Source organism: Rattus rattus, chromosome 14 (genome assembly GCF_011064425.1).
Source record: "Rattus rattus isolate New Zealand chromosome 14, Rrattus_CSIRO_v1, whole genome shotgun sequence".
Lineage (NCBI taxonomy): Eukaryota > Metazoa > Chordata > Mammalia > Rodentia > Muridae > Rattus > Rattus rattus.
In genome coordinates, this window is record NC_046167.1 from 22,370,168 (window position 1) to 22,387,182 (window position 17,015).

The 17,015-nt window shown below is 44.1% G+C and overlaps 1 protein-coding gene across 4 annotated transcripts in view; it reads left to right on the forward strand.

Moving 5' to 3' along the window:
- Positions 1-17,015, forward strand: part of Adarb2 (adenosine deaminase RNA specific B2 (inactive)) — a 542,810-nt gene that overhangs the window by 441,468 nt on the left and 84,327 nt on the right. For all 4 annotated transcript variants that reach the window (XM_032884792.1, XM_032884795.1, XM_032884793.1 and 1 more), the window contains exon 4: positions 13,659-13,773. In XM_032884792.1, the coding sequence (XP_032740683.1) occupies positions 13,659-13,773 (115 nt within the window). The remainder of the gene's footprint in view (positions 1-13,658; positions 13,774-17,015) is intronic.

The following is a 17,015-nucleotide window of genomic DNA, read 5'->3' on the forward strand; positions in this document are numbered from 1 at the left end:
GAGCAAACTCAAGACCACATGCTTGCACAGGAAGCCCTTTACTTGGCCAAGCCTTTCTTTTAGTTTTGAGGGATTTGAACCGTGTGGTCAGATTTCTGTCATGACACCATTCATAGAATAACCTCAGAGAAGCCTCTGATAGTGTGTGGAGATAGCCCCTGCATCCCAGCCTCAAATCCCTGCTTGTTTAAAAAAAAATTGACCATGTTACCACATCTCTTAAAATTTCTGCATCCACGTGACAGGACTAACATCCTACTGTGACACAGGTGGTGAGATGGAATGGCATTGGAGTGTTCCCCAGTAGAGTTTTCATTGACGATCAGGAGGCTAGAAAGAGTGATGCACAGTCACTGCTGGGGGGACAGTAGCAGGTGGCAAGAGCGAGAGTGCTCTCACAGTGAGAGGCCTTAACTTCCCTAGGCTAGTGACAGTCCTCACAACTCATCTAAGGAGGCAGAAAACCAAGGTACAAACTGCACATCGCACAACGGATATGGAAAAAAAAATCTCAGTGCACCCGTGTGGTTAAGTCACGTGGTCTACAGGACAAGAATAATGGGCTACATATCCTGTAGTGAATTCACAAACAGAAATAGAGACGGTGGTATGATTTTAACCACAAAACAGTTTCATGAGGATCAAGAGCCAAAAAACCCAAACACACACACACACACACACACACACACACACACACACACAAACCCAACTTGCACGTAAAGTACTTAGTGTTTGGTACATGGTAAAGTGCCCTAGACCGCCGGTGTCACTTCCTGTAATCACTGTCAACTGTCATGCAATCCAGACTCAATTAAAATGCTAACTGCCTGTCTACAAGAGCCATGAAACAGTGTACACAGATGATACAAAAGGGAGGCAGGAAAATGCTGACACGGGCAATAAATATCAGGAGGGAGGTTCAGCTTCCAGGTTCTCTGGAAGTCAGAGGAAAAGAGTGAACACCAAGAGGTCCACATCCCGGAGGCCTTTATAACGGAGCTGGCAATTCAACGATGTTGAGAAACAAGCCTTAGGTTTACTCATCTTGTCTTCCAGTTTCTATGTGAAATGCTTCCCCACAGACACACGTGTTTGGACGGTCACTAACTGGCCTTGTTTGGGAGGTGATGGAACCTTGAGGAGGTGTTGCCTGACTGGCTGAGAAAGGTCACTGGGGGAAAAAGCCGCTGGGGGTATAACCCAGCCATTGTACCTGTCTAGCTCTCTACCACCGTCTACCAGGTCTTACCACCTGCCAGCACAGACAGAGCCAGCCTAGCTATCATGCCTTCCTGACTATGATGAACTCTATCCCCTGAACTATGAACCAAAATAAACTTTTTCTTCCCAGAAATTGCTTCTTGTCAGATATTCGGTCACAACGACGAGAGAAAAAAATGATTAGTATATACCAATCTTCTACGATTCAAGTTCAAAACTCAAATGGACAGAAACTATAAATAATGTGTCGTAATCATCATGGTTGTTACTCTGCAGACTTGGACACAAAGACACCCAAGCACGGGTGCGTGCTGCTCCTGATATACAGTGTGATGTCTTCGTCCTCCAAGTAGGAGGAGGGGTCTTCCGCTCAGCTTCAAAGTAGCAAAATGGAGGAACTTCGCTCACAAGCTCATTTCCTCTTTAAGTTGTTTTGTGCTACATTTCTGCACATTCGTCAACCACAGGGGCTTGGATAAACTCCAGGCAGTACTGTAAGCATGCTTTGGAATTCAAATTTATAAAACTAATCTAGGACTGGAAAACGACTCACTGGGTAAAGCTTTAGGCATGCATGGGTGAACTAGAGTTTAGAACCCTAGCCGGGCGGGCACAGTTGCCTGCCTGTAATTGTAGAACACATCGGGCAGAGGCACGGGATCCTTGGAGCAAGATGATTAGATAGTCTAAGGAGTCAGTGATCTCTAGGTTAAAGAGAGACCCTGACTCATTAGATCAGGTGGAGAGCAATCACGGAAGATAGTTGATGTCTTCGGTTGACCTCCACATGCACACCCACATGCATGCAAGCACATAAATACATATGGCCATATACTATATATTCTTGTACATGCAGAAAAATTACTAAACAGACACAAGCTCAAATCTAAGCACTTTAGCTGCTTCTAGTGTAAACCAGTTGTAGAGCAGGAAAGCAAATGCAATCACTACAAGGCCTGGTGGGTTCGGTTTGCAGTAAACAAAGTTGACTGCATACGAACCATGTAATTAAAACGGTGAAATTCTAGTGTCCAATTAGGCAACTATGTTTCCCTGTAAGAATCCAGAATTTTTGTCTTGCTCCTAAACCCCACATAATCAAAAGTAATGTCATTTACATACACAAATTCAACTGTGGAAAAACAACGTACAGATACATCGTTTAAAATAGATGCACTTTGGAGTCAGCAGACAAGTGAATGGCTTCCTTGAGGAAACAGAGATACAATCCACAGACCACATGGAACTCAAAAAGAAGGACAGCCAAAGTGTGCCAGTCCTTCTTAGTAAGGGGGGAGAAAAATATTCATAGGAGGAAATACGGAGACAAAGTTTGGAGCAGAGACTCAAGGAAAGGTCAACCAGAGACTGCCCCACCTGGGGATCCAGCCCATATACAGCCACCAAACCCAGACAATATTGCTGATGCTAAGAAGTGCATGCTGACAGGAGTCTGATATAGCTGCCTCTTGAGAGGCTCTTCCAGAGCGTGACAAATACAGAGGTGGATGTTCACAGACAATCATTGAACTGAGAACAGGGTCCCCTTTGGAGGAGACAGAGAAAGGACTGAAGGAGCTAAAGAGGTTTGCAACCCTATAAGAACAACAATGCCAACCAACCAGAGCTCCCAGGGACTAAACCACCATCCAAAGAGTACACATGGACAGACCCATGGCTCCAGTTGCATATGTAGCACAGGACGGCCTTGTTGAGCACCAATGGGAGGAGAAGCCCTTGGTTCTGCCAAGGTGTAAGGGAATGTCAGAGTGGGGAGGCAGGAAGAAGTGGGTGGATGGATGGAGGAACACCCTCATAGGCAAAGGGGAAAAGTGGATGGGATGGACAGGAAACTGGGAAAGAGGATAACATTTGGAATGTAAATAAAAAATCCAATTAAATAAATAAATTTTTAAAAAAGCTTTTAAAAAGCCATGATTACTGTGGACTTTCCCAATGATTCTAGAAGGTCTGAATAATAGTAATAATAATAATAACAACAACAACAACAATAACAACTTGTTCAAAACCCAGGAAACTATATAAACTACAAAAACAGATAAACACTCTGTCAAATCATCCTTTGCAAAACCCATCTTTAAAGTGATCTAGGAGTTAAAGCATGTATGTCTCTTAGTCAGTGAAGTGCTTACCACATAAGCATGACTCAGGTTCTCTGGCCACCTACAATTCTGGGGGTGGTGGCACAGGGCCAGGGCTACAGAAAGAAATATGTCCCTAAGGTTTGTTGACTAGCCAGTGAGGTAGCAGTGAAGTTCCCTGTCTCTCTTCCTGGTGAGCAATGATGAGTGTACATGGTACAGGAAAACAGTGACAAAGGGAGAGTTCAGGCATAAATTAGCCATGTAAATATACCATCTCCTCAAAGGCTTGGGGAACATCATGAACGAGGAAGACAAAAAAAGGCAAAAGCCAAAAATCAGGAGAAGAGATGTGAATGATCTGGACACGACCCAGCCATTGCAGTCATAAACTCATTGCATCTGGGGAGGCCTGTGCTGAACCTACACAGGAATGAGCCCAACAACAGTCAGGTGTGAATAAAGGAGGATCCAGGAGGCACCGAACTGTTTCCTAATGCTGCCTTCAGTTATGAACTTGCTAATGACTTCATCAGGCTCCATGGATAATTCCAACCCAATGGTCATAGTCCGCCCTGGTTAAACTGAATGAATCACAAATCAAAAGGAGCAAATCTGAGTGAGGGGCTAATGGGCATGAGTGAGGGGCTAATGGGCATGAGTGACTGTTAACAGGGATGGGAGGAAGAAGGGAGGATCCTGGATAGTGTAATCAGAATGTATTACAAATGTTTATAAAGTCATTGGAATAACAAAATTAATCAATAAAATATGGTGCACAGCTCCTGAGGAATGACACCTGAAGATGTCATTCCAGCACATGCACACACACGCTCATGCACACATGTGAACACACAAAAAGTAAGTGAATGGATAAATAAAAGTGACTTGAGGCGATGACAGAATGCACATGTTTAAGCCCTGTATGGTAATACATGGCTGAAATACAGGGAGACTGGTGTGTGAGCTTAAGGGTAGCCTGACTACACAGAGACACCTTGTCTAAAAAGTAAATAAGTGGGGTTGGGGATTTAGCTCAGTGGTAGAGCACTTGCCTAGCAAGTGCAAGGCCCTGGGTTTGGTCCCCAGCTCCGGGGGGAAAAAAAAAGGTTTAAAAAAGTAAATAAGTAAAAGAGATGATAGGTCATTATATATGTGTGCATATCATATATACATATGCACATACATGTATGTATATAAAAGAAAGACATAATGAATAGATAGGTAGTAGATAGATAGATAGATAGATAGATAGATAGATAGATAGATAGATAGATAGATAGACGGATGGATGATAAATAGAATAGTCAGATAATTGCCAAATAAATGAAAAGGTAGTGCAGGCCTCAGAATATTTAAAATCCTAACTGAACTGGACCCCATGGCATACATCCACAGTCTCATGAGGTTGAGACAGGAGGATTTGAGTCCAAGAGTTCAAGACTAGCCCTATAGTGAGCCCCCATCTCAGAACAAAAACCAAACTAAACACCAAACTTATCCTTACAGCATGAGGAGGTCATTACAGCATAATGAACATGACTCCAGAACAACACAGAGGCAGAGAACGGGATTTGGGGGAGTTGGGGGTATCAGGGGGTGGGTATCAGTAGAAATCGGCTGCTTATACGTGTTATGATCTTCAAAAGGAAGTGAAGAGTCTCATGTTGCAGCCATGAGCAAGACTGGGACAGTGATCCCAGAAATTAACTCTGGTTAAACATCAAAGAAATAAGTCTTCATGCACAACTGGAAAAGCTCTCTTTATTTTAATGAGTTCACCACCCAAAGTAAGAAAAACTTAAGAAATTCTTGATTATTTCTTCTTCTTCTTCTTCTTCTTCTTCTTCTTCTTCTTCTTCTTCTTCTTCTTCTTCTTCTTCTTCTTCTTCTTCTTCTTCTCCTCCTCCTTCTCCTCCTCCTCCTCCTTCTCCTCCTCCTCCTCCTCCTTCTCCTCCTACTCCTCCTCTTCCTTCTTCTTCTGCCATTCACCTTTGTAAAACATTAGTTAAGAAGCATACTTAGTATAAATTTATGGATCCTTCAAGCATGTTCTCCAAAATAACAAAGAGAAAGGGGTTACAGTGAAGGAGATACAATGTGAGGAATGCCCTCAGAGAGTCTGCTTGGCCTGGAGGCTGCAGCTGTCCTGTCTGCCTGGAGTCCTTGACCAGGCTGAGGGGTTAAGGCAACTGAACCACAGCTCGTGAGTCACAGAGCAACATCCAATAGGTGTTTTACCAAGGACAATTCTGCACCAAGTTAGGGGAATTCTCCAAAATAAATCCCAAGCACTCAAAATCTCTTTCTACTGGTCTAAAGTCATCTGGCACAAAAAAAAGACAAAAACTCCATGCTTTTGTGTCTCCTCATCCAAGTAAATCCACAAGGCAGAAACTAAAATTTCATACCTGTGAAGCTTCCATATTGGCTATTTGCATATTGAAAATGCTTACAACTGGCCACAAAAGAACAGAGAGCCTGATCCTTGAAATTTGGTCACACTCATACACACATACACACATACACACACACACACACACACACACACACACACACACACACACACACACACACCAGACTACCCATGAGAAACTGTCTTAGTCAGGGTCTTATTGCTGTGAACAGACACCAAGATCAATGTAAGTTTTTATAAAGGACAACATTTAATTGGGGCTGGCTCACAGGTTCAAAGGTTCAGTCCATTATCATCAAGGTGGGAACATGGCAGCATCCAGGCAGGCATGATGCAGGAGGAGCCGAGTTCTACATCTTCTCAAAAAGGAAGCCAGGAACAGATCCAGCATCCTAGGAGGAGGGTCTCCAAGCCCACCCCACAGTGACACACTTCCTCCAACAAGGCCACACCTTCTAAGTGCCACTCCCTGGGCCAAGCGTATGCAAACCATCAGAGAAATTGACTCCACACAAGGTTGGAGTGGCTAATTTGTCAACTGGACCTTCCGTGATTATCATGTCAGCTACGGAGCCTCCACATACGGGTCAGAAAAGACCCGCTGGATCCTACTAGCCAGTTATTTTCTCCCTACAATGTTGCAAGTCTCTATGGTGTAGATGAACAGTTGAAGTCCCGAGTGAATGTTTATTATTGACCTGAATGACTATGTCAAGGATCCCCATGCTTCAGACCCGTGGGAATGTCAAGATCATTCCTGATTAAGCTCAGGGATGTAGCAGTTTTCCCCTGGTCTGGGTACTGATGGATGTTGACACTGTACAGAAAAATTTAACCACAACTTCAACTTCTGGATGACTGCAGCCTAAGACTGCTCCCTGCAAAGACCTCATGTAGAAGTCAGTGATCCTGCATCCTCATTCAGCTGTGCATGATAAACACACTGAGATTCAGGCAGCTGTGTGTCTCCTTCGGTACGCACGGCCCGCCTGATCCTGAATTTTCTCTACATGTATCTATCATTTCTTCATTTGCCCCAGCCAGGTCAGTCCCAGCACTGCATAGATCTCGGCATTGAGGATTATTCACTTTTCCTTTTATAATGCATTCCTCTTCTCCATAGTGCCCTTGCGATAACCTACAACCCTCACTTCACTGGCTTACTATGAATCAAACTGCATAGTCCACAACATGTGAGTAGCATTGTCTCCTGCCTCTAGGAGTAGCAGTATCATGGGAACATTACCTCCCCTACAGGAAGGGTGTGATGCAGGAGGGAGAAAGACAAAGATAAAAAGCAGTAGAAACAGACAAAGAGCATCTCTTAGGCCTTTGAGGGTCTTACTTTTCTAGAGGAGATAAGTCATTTTCTCTTACTTACCTAAAAGTGATAGATATCATTTTCTATAACACTCAAAGACAGTCCTGGCCTTCATGGCTATAAATACTAGGGAGCAAGGAATGGTCATATATTAAAGAAGGAGAACACATTCCTCTGGCAAACACCATCTCTGCCAACCCTGTTGATCCACATGTTTTGGGCTCTAATTCATGAAGTGCAAGAGTGATTGGTATAGTACAAACTGAAACTGTCAGACCGAATAAATGATGTTGTTCAGGTGACTTTGTGTTTTGATGTATGTTTTGGATGAATGCCTCTGTCCTCTCTAAATCCATACATTAGAACCCCGGTGCCCAATGTAGCTGTATTTGGAGTGAGTATTAAGGTAAAATGAAGTCACAGATGTGGGGTCCCTGATCCAAATGCATCTGGGACGTATAAGAAGAGACACAGTAGGACAGTGTCTGTGGTTGGGTTGGTATAATACTTACCTAACATGCATATGATCTCTCTCTCTCTCTCTCGCTCGCTCTCTCTCTCTCTCTCTCTCTCTCTCTCTCTCTCTCTCCCTCCTCTCTCTCTCTCTCTCTCTCTCTCTCTCTCTCTCTCTCTCTCTCTCTCTCTCTCTCACTCCCCCTCCCTCTTCTCTCCCTGTTGCTGAAAGTAACAATGTCATTCGTGAATGAGCCTGAAGCATCAAGCAATGGCTTCAGATAGAATGAATTTTGCCCTGCTACGATCTGGACTTGCTGGGGACCAAATACCTCTTTTATCCTTTGGACATGAGAATATCTATTCTCTGTCTATTTCACCTGTGAATTGCAGGAGCAGATCACTTGTTTGGTTTCCAGTTCATGGCTAGGGAAAATGTTGTCTTATGATTAACTATACCTGGCATCCTACCCACACATGATTTAGATGTTATTTAAAAGACTGTAGGCTTGAGACTTGAGCATTGATACAGGACTATGTTAAGACTATGAGGCTGTTGGGATCTTGCTGCTGTGCAAGGGGAAAGTGACCAGGAGGGGGAAAGAATGCTATTAACTGAGTGTTTGTGTGATGATAATGTGTGTATTGAACTCCCAAGTACCAAAGTTACTGGGACCTGGGACCTCTGAGGAAGCAGCTAAAGTCAGACATTTTTAGGGCCCTGATTCATGGGTTAGTACCCTTAACAGAAGAGATAGCAAAGTGTTTGTTATTGCTTTCTCTCTTCATTCACACAATGAGAAGAGGCTATGTAAGCACACAGTAGGGCAGCAGGACACACAAGCTTAGCATGAAACCGATCTGATGGCTCACACACCGATCCAGGACTTCCAGCCTTCAGAATAACTGTGAGAAAAAGCAAAGCTGGCGTTTAAGCTGGGAAGTCTATGGGAATCTACTACAGCAGGGCTTACAAAGACTGCATGTTCCAGCCAGAAGGAATGTTGAGGGTCACTAACAAAGAAAAAAACAGAAAGTTTTTCCTGAGAATTTTATCCTTCAGACATCTATTCACAAGCCTTTTTAGTTCACCCCTGAAGATCTTATGAATTCATATTTTAGCTCATCCATTCAAGATGTCCACCATTGTCCGAGACATCCATGACCACACACAGTGCCAAAGAGAGCAAAGAAGGTACACGAGAAAAGCAAGCCATGACCCTCAGTCATGAAGGTAGCAGTAGGTGGATTATGTCATTTAAAAAGTGGAACTCCTAAAACAAAAATCATACAAGACAAAATTTTGCTATAATACTCACATGGGCATCGTTGTCCTTCTAATCACTGGTGGACCGAAGATGTAAGAGTGACATCTAAAAATGCAAACAATGAACACTGGGATTTTTAAACTTTATTGCATTTTATCCTATAAATGTGTTAATGTGAGAAAGGGTGTATGTCCATGGGATAGAGAAGACAACTAAGGCCATTGGTTCCCTCCTTCTCCCACGTGGATCCTAAGAACAGAAGCTTAGAGGTAAGACCTTTACCTACTAGGCCATCTCATCCAGCTCTAGGATATAAGAGACCAGAGACACTATGGTATATAACAGATGAATAAACAAGTATGGCAGCTGGGGTATTTATGTACAGGGAGAAGATGAATCCCCCTGAGCTACTTGTCCTGACAGGGACCAGTTCCTGACAACCTTGACTTGGCTTCACCAAAACTGAGTGTGGAATGCCAGGGTCTGTAACCCAATAATTGGGAGCTGTAACTCAGGTTCCCTGGAGGTGACCAGATAAGGGAAAGCCCACCCCCACGAGCAATCTCTCTATGCTGCTTTTTCTCAGTTCTAAGCCATCTGTGCTAGCTAGAGGTCCCTGTCACTCCGTGAACAGCACCTGAAGTCCCATCAGACCATGTGCTTTGCCAAACCAAGTGAGTCGGGGAACTCATCGTGTGTGGAAATACTGAGCTCCAGACCAAATGTGATTTGTTCTGCCTCAGCATTTCCTCAAATGACTCCATTAAGGGATCGCTGCAGCTCAGGGCTAATTAACTCGTAATAGGTGCAAAGCATCCTGGGATACCAGCCCAGAGGGTGTCAAGAGATCCTGGGCCTTCTGCGCTCACCCTGACCCTCCTCGGGGTGACAGGATACATTCAGTTACATCCAGTTACAAACAGGGCGCATGGAGAGGGAACTGAGTCTGTGGGAAGTGTTGAGGAGTGAACCCTGCTTCTTGCTGCAGTCATTAGGTTACCACAGGTTCAGCCTTAGGTCCCACAGTGGAATGGGGTTTAAGTTCTGTGTCTGTCACATCCCGGCCATGTAACTTCGGTGGCATCACTTGTGTGACTACAGGGCATAAAGGTAGTACCCTCTTTGGGTGTATTAAATGAAATAACGTATACATAGGACTCAAGTCCTCCTTGTCTGTTTGTGTTTCTTTCCATCCCTAAGAGAAACAGAGTGATATTTAGATTTCCAAAATGAAACTGGTCTTTCTGTTATCTATATAATTACTCCGTGTTTGGAGGGCGTCTTGTTCTGTGGGCTTCAGCATGGCCCGCACCAGGCATGCACAAGAGAGTTAAGAAATGTCTCAGGCTAGGAATTAGGACTCTACGTGTGTCTGATTTCCAGGGCCAGGCCTGACCCATCCAATCGGGGTTCTCGGAATGCAGCCCCCTTGGAAGATGCCCAGAAGCTCTAGAAAGATAAAGCAGATGGTCCCATGCTCTGACCTATTCACTGCAAATCTGTTTCAACCGTTTTCTCTGGGGTCTCACTGTGAGCACTTGACACCCTCTGTACCCCTAGAGAGAGGAGCTGTACCTGACGTGGGTCCTTTGCTATCTCCAGCTCAGAGCTTGGTTCCCAAGTTCTCAGGATTGCCCAGGTAGCATGATTTGACATCAGACCTTCTCTTTAGATAGGGATGATGCCACCCTCAGGATTATAGACAGTGAGGATCAGGACCTGCTGTGAAGGCTGCTACCTAATCCTCAACCAAGAAAACACACACACACACACACACACACACACACACACACACACACACACGACCATGATGCCGTGATTTGAACAGTCCCTTCACTTTCCTCAAAGAATACTTGAACTGCTCCAAAACAAATAGAAATTAAGGAAAACGACGTAGTGTGGGTTCAGTATGGAATGTACCCTCTAGGTACAAACACTTGGTCCTCAAGAGAGGAAGCCCTCCTAGAGGAAGCAGAACACCTGAGGTAGACTTTGAGGATTTTTACAGCCTGGCCCCATTTCCTATGTGTTCCCTTCTCTCAGATTGTGGAGACAACACTTGTTCTGCCATGCCTTCTCCTACCATAATGGATAGTAGTTTTTGGAAGTAAACGGAATATCAGGAGTCAGAAAGCAGTAAGAGAAGCAATAGGTCATGCCTGTAGAGGAAACCATAGCTGTGCTGGCTTACAGCCTGAAATGTAAGAATTGTGGCAGAGCACGGTAGCAGGGGCAGTGTCCTCAAGACACAGGCAGTAATAACTCAGAGGCTGAGACGGAGTTTCATGCCGGAGTCTCGGAAGCAACTTAAGGGAGAAAGGGTTTGTCTTGCCTTACAGTTCCACCCCAACAGGTAAATCATGGACTATGAGTCAGTTACAGTACTGAGTCCACAGTCAAGAAGCAAAGAGAGGATAGGCGATGGAGAGGGGATGAGAAGGCTCTTCTGGAACCCTCAGAGGCAGCATAGCCCTGTAACACTCTGACCTCAGGCTTCAGCCTCCGGTCAGAACTGTAATACAACACGGTAAGATCTTACTGTTCTGAGTCCCCTAGTTATAGTCACTCCTCAGCACCAAACTGTCTAGAAACGTAGACCACCTTCTTTAGACCTCAGTCTCTAAATATAAAAGGCAACCTCAAGCGGACCCAGGATTTATTGCTAAAATTCTGTCTCTTTGACGACCCCCTGGAGGACATCGTCTCTCACCAAGCAGTTTGAGTGGGAAGAAGAGTTGAGTAGAAGCTGAGCTAACCAAAGTCCCCGGAAAACTTAAGGATAACCTCTTCCCTCCCCACCCAGCAACACAGCCACTTGGGGGAAGCCCCGCCCAGCACCACAGCCACTTGGGGGAAGCCCCGCCCAGCACCACAGCCACTTGGGGGAAACTCAATTTGTGGGAGTCTTCCTCTACAGGGTTTCTATGGGGAGAGATAAAGCAATTCAAAACTCAAGAACCCGACGGGCCAGTGACAGTAGCAAGGGAAAAGGCCGGCAAGACTTAGAGGCAGCATTGGGCCCTCCTTACTGCACACACTTTATCATTGAAGAATTGGGAGGGGAAATGCCGGGTTATTCTTGTGGGCAGGATTGTTTCCTGAGGCAGCCCTGGTTGCACATGAACACACTTTACTGCATACAAATGAAATCTTTAGCCTGACAATTTATCTCTCAGATAACACGTAAGTTATATCTTTTATATAACAGATGTCTACAGCATCAGTTGCCTGCAGACTATCAAAATATACATGATAGAAGCGTTAGCATCCAATTCACTGAAAAGGAAAGCTGGTTCGATATGTGATATTTTGATTCGGTTACAAAAAGACTTTGTCAATACCTGCAAAGACCAGGGACAATAATGATAAGAATAACAGTTACTGCATCATTACTGAGTCCTTACCAAATGTGAGGCACCGTGCTAAGCATCTAAGAAGTGATAATTCATTTAATCATTCCCAAAGCACGGTCAGATGAAAATTAAAGGGGATGACCGTGCAATTTGGTTAGACGGGGCTCAGAGGTTTTAAATGACTTACCCCTGCTCATAGGCTGTAGAATTGGGATTCCTAGCAGGTTTCTTTGCTTGCAAGGCCTGTGACAGTCACACCATGCAAGCCTCCCTAGTAAAAAGACATGGAGTTTCCTCAATTAGGAAAACACAAGATTATAGTGCAGAACCTGGAGGAGAAGTGGCCCCCGAGCCATACTCTCTAGGCTTTGTTACTTACTATACATGTACTGTTTTAACAGAAATGTGAATTGGCCTTCAAATAAGTTCACAGAAGGCCAAGTTAACTTGGTGTGTGTGCACTCATGTGTACATACATGTATATATGTATGTGCTTATGTGTATGGATATACAGGTATATGTGTGCATAGATGTATGCATGCATGCATGTGTACAGTATTCATTGTATCTCCTGAGTGCATATATAGTTATGCATACATGTGCGTACATGTGTGTGCTATGTGTACTACATGTTGTTTGCGTGCATGTGTGCATACCTGTGTTCATATCTTCATCTCTCTGAAGGCAAGAGAAGAGGCTGTGGCAGAAGCTCTAGTGATCAGTTCTCCAGAAGAGTCCCCTGAGGTGTTTTGGCTACTTAAACACCGGTCTCTGATTCTAAAACAACAGGGGTTACGTATCATATAATCTGTATATCAGATATTTATACTATGATTCATAACAGTAGCAAGGTTACAGTTATAAAGTAGCAATGCAAATAATTTTAATGGCTGGGATCACCACCACATAAGGAACTGTATTAAAGGGTCATCATTAGGAAGGTTGAGAGCCACTGTCTAAAAAAAAAAAAAAAAAAAAAAAAAAAAAGCAGTGTGGCAATCAATGATAATGAATGTATATCCCTGCCCTTCCCCTGCCAAGTTTTACCTGAACACCGCCTCTGCAGGACGAGGATAAGAAGGAACTGCATGTTTTCATGTAAAGCTTCCCTGATCAGTAAAGGGCGCAAGGTAGGCACTTGCTCAGACACAGGTTAGGAAACTGCTCAGCCATGAGCCAGGGGTCTGCTTAGACACAGATCAGACACCTATTCAAACATGAGGCAGGGACTTGCTCAGACACAGGGCAGGGTCTTTCTCAGACATGAGGTAGGACCTGCCCTGATACAGAGCAAGGACCCTGTCACACATAAGCTGGACTTCCAGCAAAGGCAATGCTAGGATTAATTCCTCACAACCAACTCCTTCTTAATGTCATGGATCAGAGAGAAGCAGGTAGCAGGCAAGTACTGGCTCCTCTAGAGGACCTCGTGAGGCAGAGTCTTGAGAGAGAGCTACAATAGTCAGCTCTCAGGTGTTCCTCCTGTCCAGCACATCAAAGAGCACTGATGCTTGTGTCTTACAGGATTTTGCAGACTCTGTGTCTCAGCTGGTCACACAGAAGTTCCGTGAACTGACAGTCGGCCTGACATCTGTGTATGCCCGCCACAAAACACTGGCAGGAATCGTCATGACCAAAGGTAACCTCTCTCTTTTCCTGTGGGAATTTTTATCCCCACAGAGAAAAATGTTACTATTAATCAGGTCCTAGGAGTCAACGGATACTTCCTATCATGTGGAGATGGACAAATGGAGACAACGTAGAGAACAAAGACATCAGTGACCACTGTTCTGGCAGAACAATCCCACTGGCAAAATCGTGAACACTTTCGATATTTCTCTCAATTGACATGAACCCCAAAAGGTGTTTGTACATACCCCACTTTCAAGAACAATGTTGGTATTTGTAAAAGCTGGAAATCAGAGGCCAGGCTACCACATAAGTCACTTGAAGCTGATAAATTAGGAGGTGCCTGCTTCTCTGTCACCGCTAATGTGCTTAAGATTGGTGACAGATGATATCACTTATACAGAGTGAGTATGCCACATGAGTCCTTGCATGCAGAGCAGAAAGATGCAACCAGCTTGTCCAAAAGAAGTCAGGTGTGGAGGTGGACTATCCAAGGGATGTTGGCTGTCAATGTATTTCCTCATGACTAAGGATATCTGTGGGCCCTTTTCAGTGTTACGCTCGCTCCTCACATTCATTCCCACCAGTAGAAGGCTGTGAGAAAAGGCTGGAGGGGACATCAAAAGGGCATGAGAGGACACAGAGAAACAGAGAGGTGACACAATGGGGACAAAAACATAAGAAACAGACATAAGAAACAACAAGTATATATGGGAATCTGGTCAGGACACAATGCAGAGCAGATACAGAGAAGCACAAGGGACATGGAGAGAAACAAAGGGATATGGAGAACACAAGAAGACCACAGAGAGATACAGTTAGATACTGGATTTCATACATTTCAAAGGGATACAATGTATCAAAGGGATACAATGGGATACCAGAGTACATTTCAATGTATCTGCCCACTCAGTGTCTTCAGTTCCTTTTGCTGGAGTATAAACTATGGAGTGAAAGTCTTCCTTGTCATCCAGACTCATCATTCCAATCTCCTCTTAGAGATGGAATTCCATTCTAGAAAACAATAATGGCAAGACAAGGCAGAAAACAGTCGATCCTGACAGGAGGTCACTGCTATTGTATGCCAGGTGAGGAGAAAATGGTGCCTTGGTTTGAACAATCCTATTCCTGAAAGTTTCTAATTACTAAGTGAGTATAAGTAATCATCTGGCTGGGCGAATTCAACCATTTTTATCTCCAAAGTAGAGAACAATTCTATAGAAAGTGTTTGGGAGTGATGAAAATTCATACCCTCGTGTAACTTTGCAAAGGTAGGCAACTTCCGGGACTGAAAAACACCATCTAGCTGGTGCGCCAAATTATTTACACTTAAAAATAGTTTTTAAATGATTTCCTTAGTAAGTTAACTAAGGAAATCACTCTAGACAACCAGGAATCACTATAATATTCCAGAACAATGACACAGAAAAACAAAGGCTCGTGCCCCATTGTAGACCTGGAGCAGAGTATGTGATTCAGCGCTTCCAACTCCCAAGTCTTAGCAAAGTGCAAACCACAATGCCTCCTCACAGCATAATTCATAAGATAAAGTACATCCAGTGCTTCGAATGGTGAAAAATCACTTTACAAACACAGTATCCTGCTCTAAAGCAAAGCAATTCCTTGTTTTTTTCAATGAAACCATTATATGTGGTGTTGTGCATAAACCCAAGCCAATGTGAGGCTGCCTCCCCTCCTTACACACTGGATGGCATCTGTCCCTAAAAAAAAAATAAAGACAAGAAATGTCCTACATCCAGGGCTGAATCAACCTTGACCGAGACCATCACCATCAGGGACAGTCTCGGACCTACATATCCACTCATCCTCTTTGTTCTCACCGCCAATCTGCATGCAAAGACTCACCCTCCCTCTCAAAATCTAATGGCTTATTGAGGGAACCAAGATGAACCCAACTCCATCTACAGCTCTCTCTGTGACTCAAGGCGGGTTACTTGGCCTCTCTAGGACTTAGTTGTCTCCCTCATAAGAATGAGTAATGTAAGTGATGCCTACCTGATAGGGTACATAGGAGCGTAAATGTATGAAGTGCAATGCACTCGGATGGAATAGGGGCTTGCTGGCTAGGTTCTGTTATCAACTTGACACAACCTAGGCTTAGCTGAAAGGAGTCTTTTCTTATGATTTTACTGATTTATTGAGAGGTTCATGCAATGTATTTTAATCATATTCTTTTCTATCCCAAACTCCTCTCAGATCCCCTTACCCACCCAAATTTATGTTTCTTCATGCTCTCTCACTCTCTCTATCTCTCAAGAAAAAGTCACACTTGTGCGTGCATGTGCATACACACACACACACACACACACACACACACACACACACAAAACCCATGGAGTGTGAATTGTGATGGCCAAGAGACTTAATGGAGAATTATCTAGATCAGGTCATCCTGTGAGACTGTCTGTGGGTGACTGTCTTGATTTTTTTTTTATGACACAAGACATTTAGGTGACAAGAGCAAGAAGGTAAAGAAATAGTCCTTCCCACTTTTATGTCTCTCTGCTCTCCTCTGTGAATGAGATGTGACTAGCTGTTTGAGTTCCTGCCTTGACTTCCCCTCAGCAGTAGACTGTAACATAGAATTGCAAGCTGAACGAACCCATTCTCCCCCTAAACCGCTGATGGCTATGATATTTTGTCACAGCAACAGAAATGAAACTAGAACAGAGTCCTAATCTATAGTAACAACATATAATGTTCAGAAGTAGTCACGCTATTTTTTCCTCCATCTTTATTCAATTGGGTATTTCTTTTTACATTTCAAATGTTATTCCCTTTCCCAGTTTCCAGGCCAACATCCCCCTAACCCCTCCTCCTCCCCTTATATATGGGTGTTCCCCTCCCCATCCTTCCCCCATTACCTCCCTCCCCACAACAATCCTGTTCACTGGGTGTCCAGCCTTGCAGGACCAAGGGCTTCCCCTTCCACTGGTGCTCTTACTAGGATATTCATTGCTACCTATGCAGTTGGAGCCCAGGGTCAGTCCATGTATAGTCTTTGGGTAGTGGCTTAGTCCCTGGAAGCTCTGGTTGGTTGGCATTGTTGTTCATATGGGGTCTCGAACCCCTTCAAGCTCTTTCAGTCCTTTCTCTGATTCCTCCAACTGGAGTCCCGTTCTCAGTTCAGTGGTTTGTTGCTGGCATTCACCCATGTATTTGCCATATTCTGGCTGTGTCTCTCAGGAGAGATCTACATCCAGTTCCTGTCAGCCTGCACCTCTTTGCTTC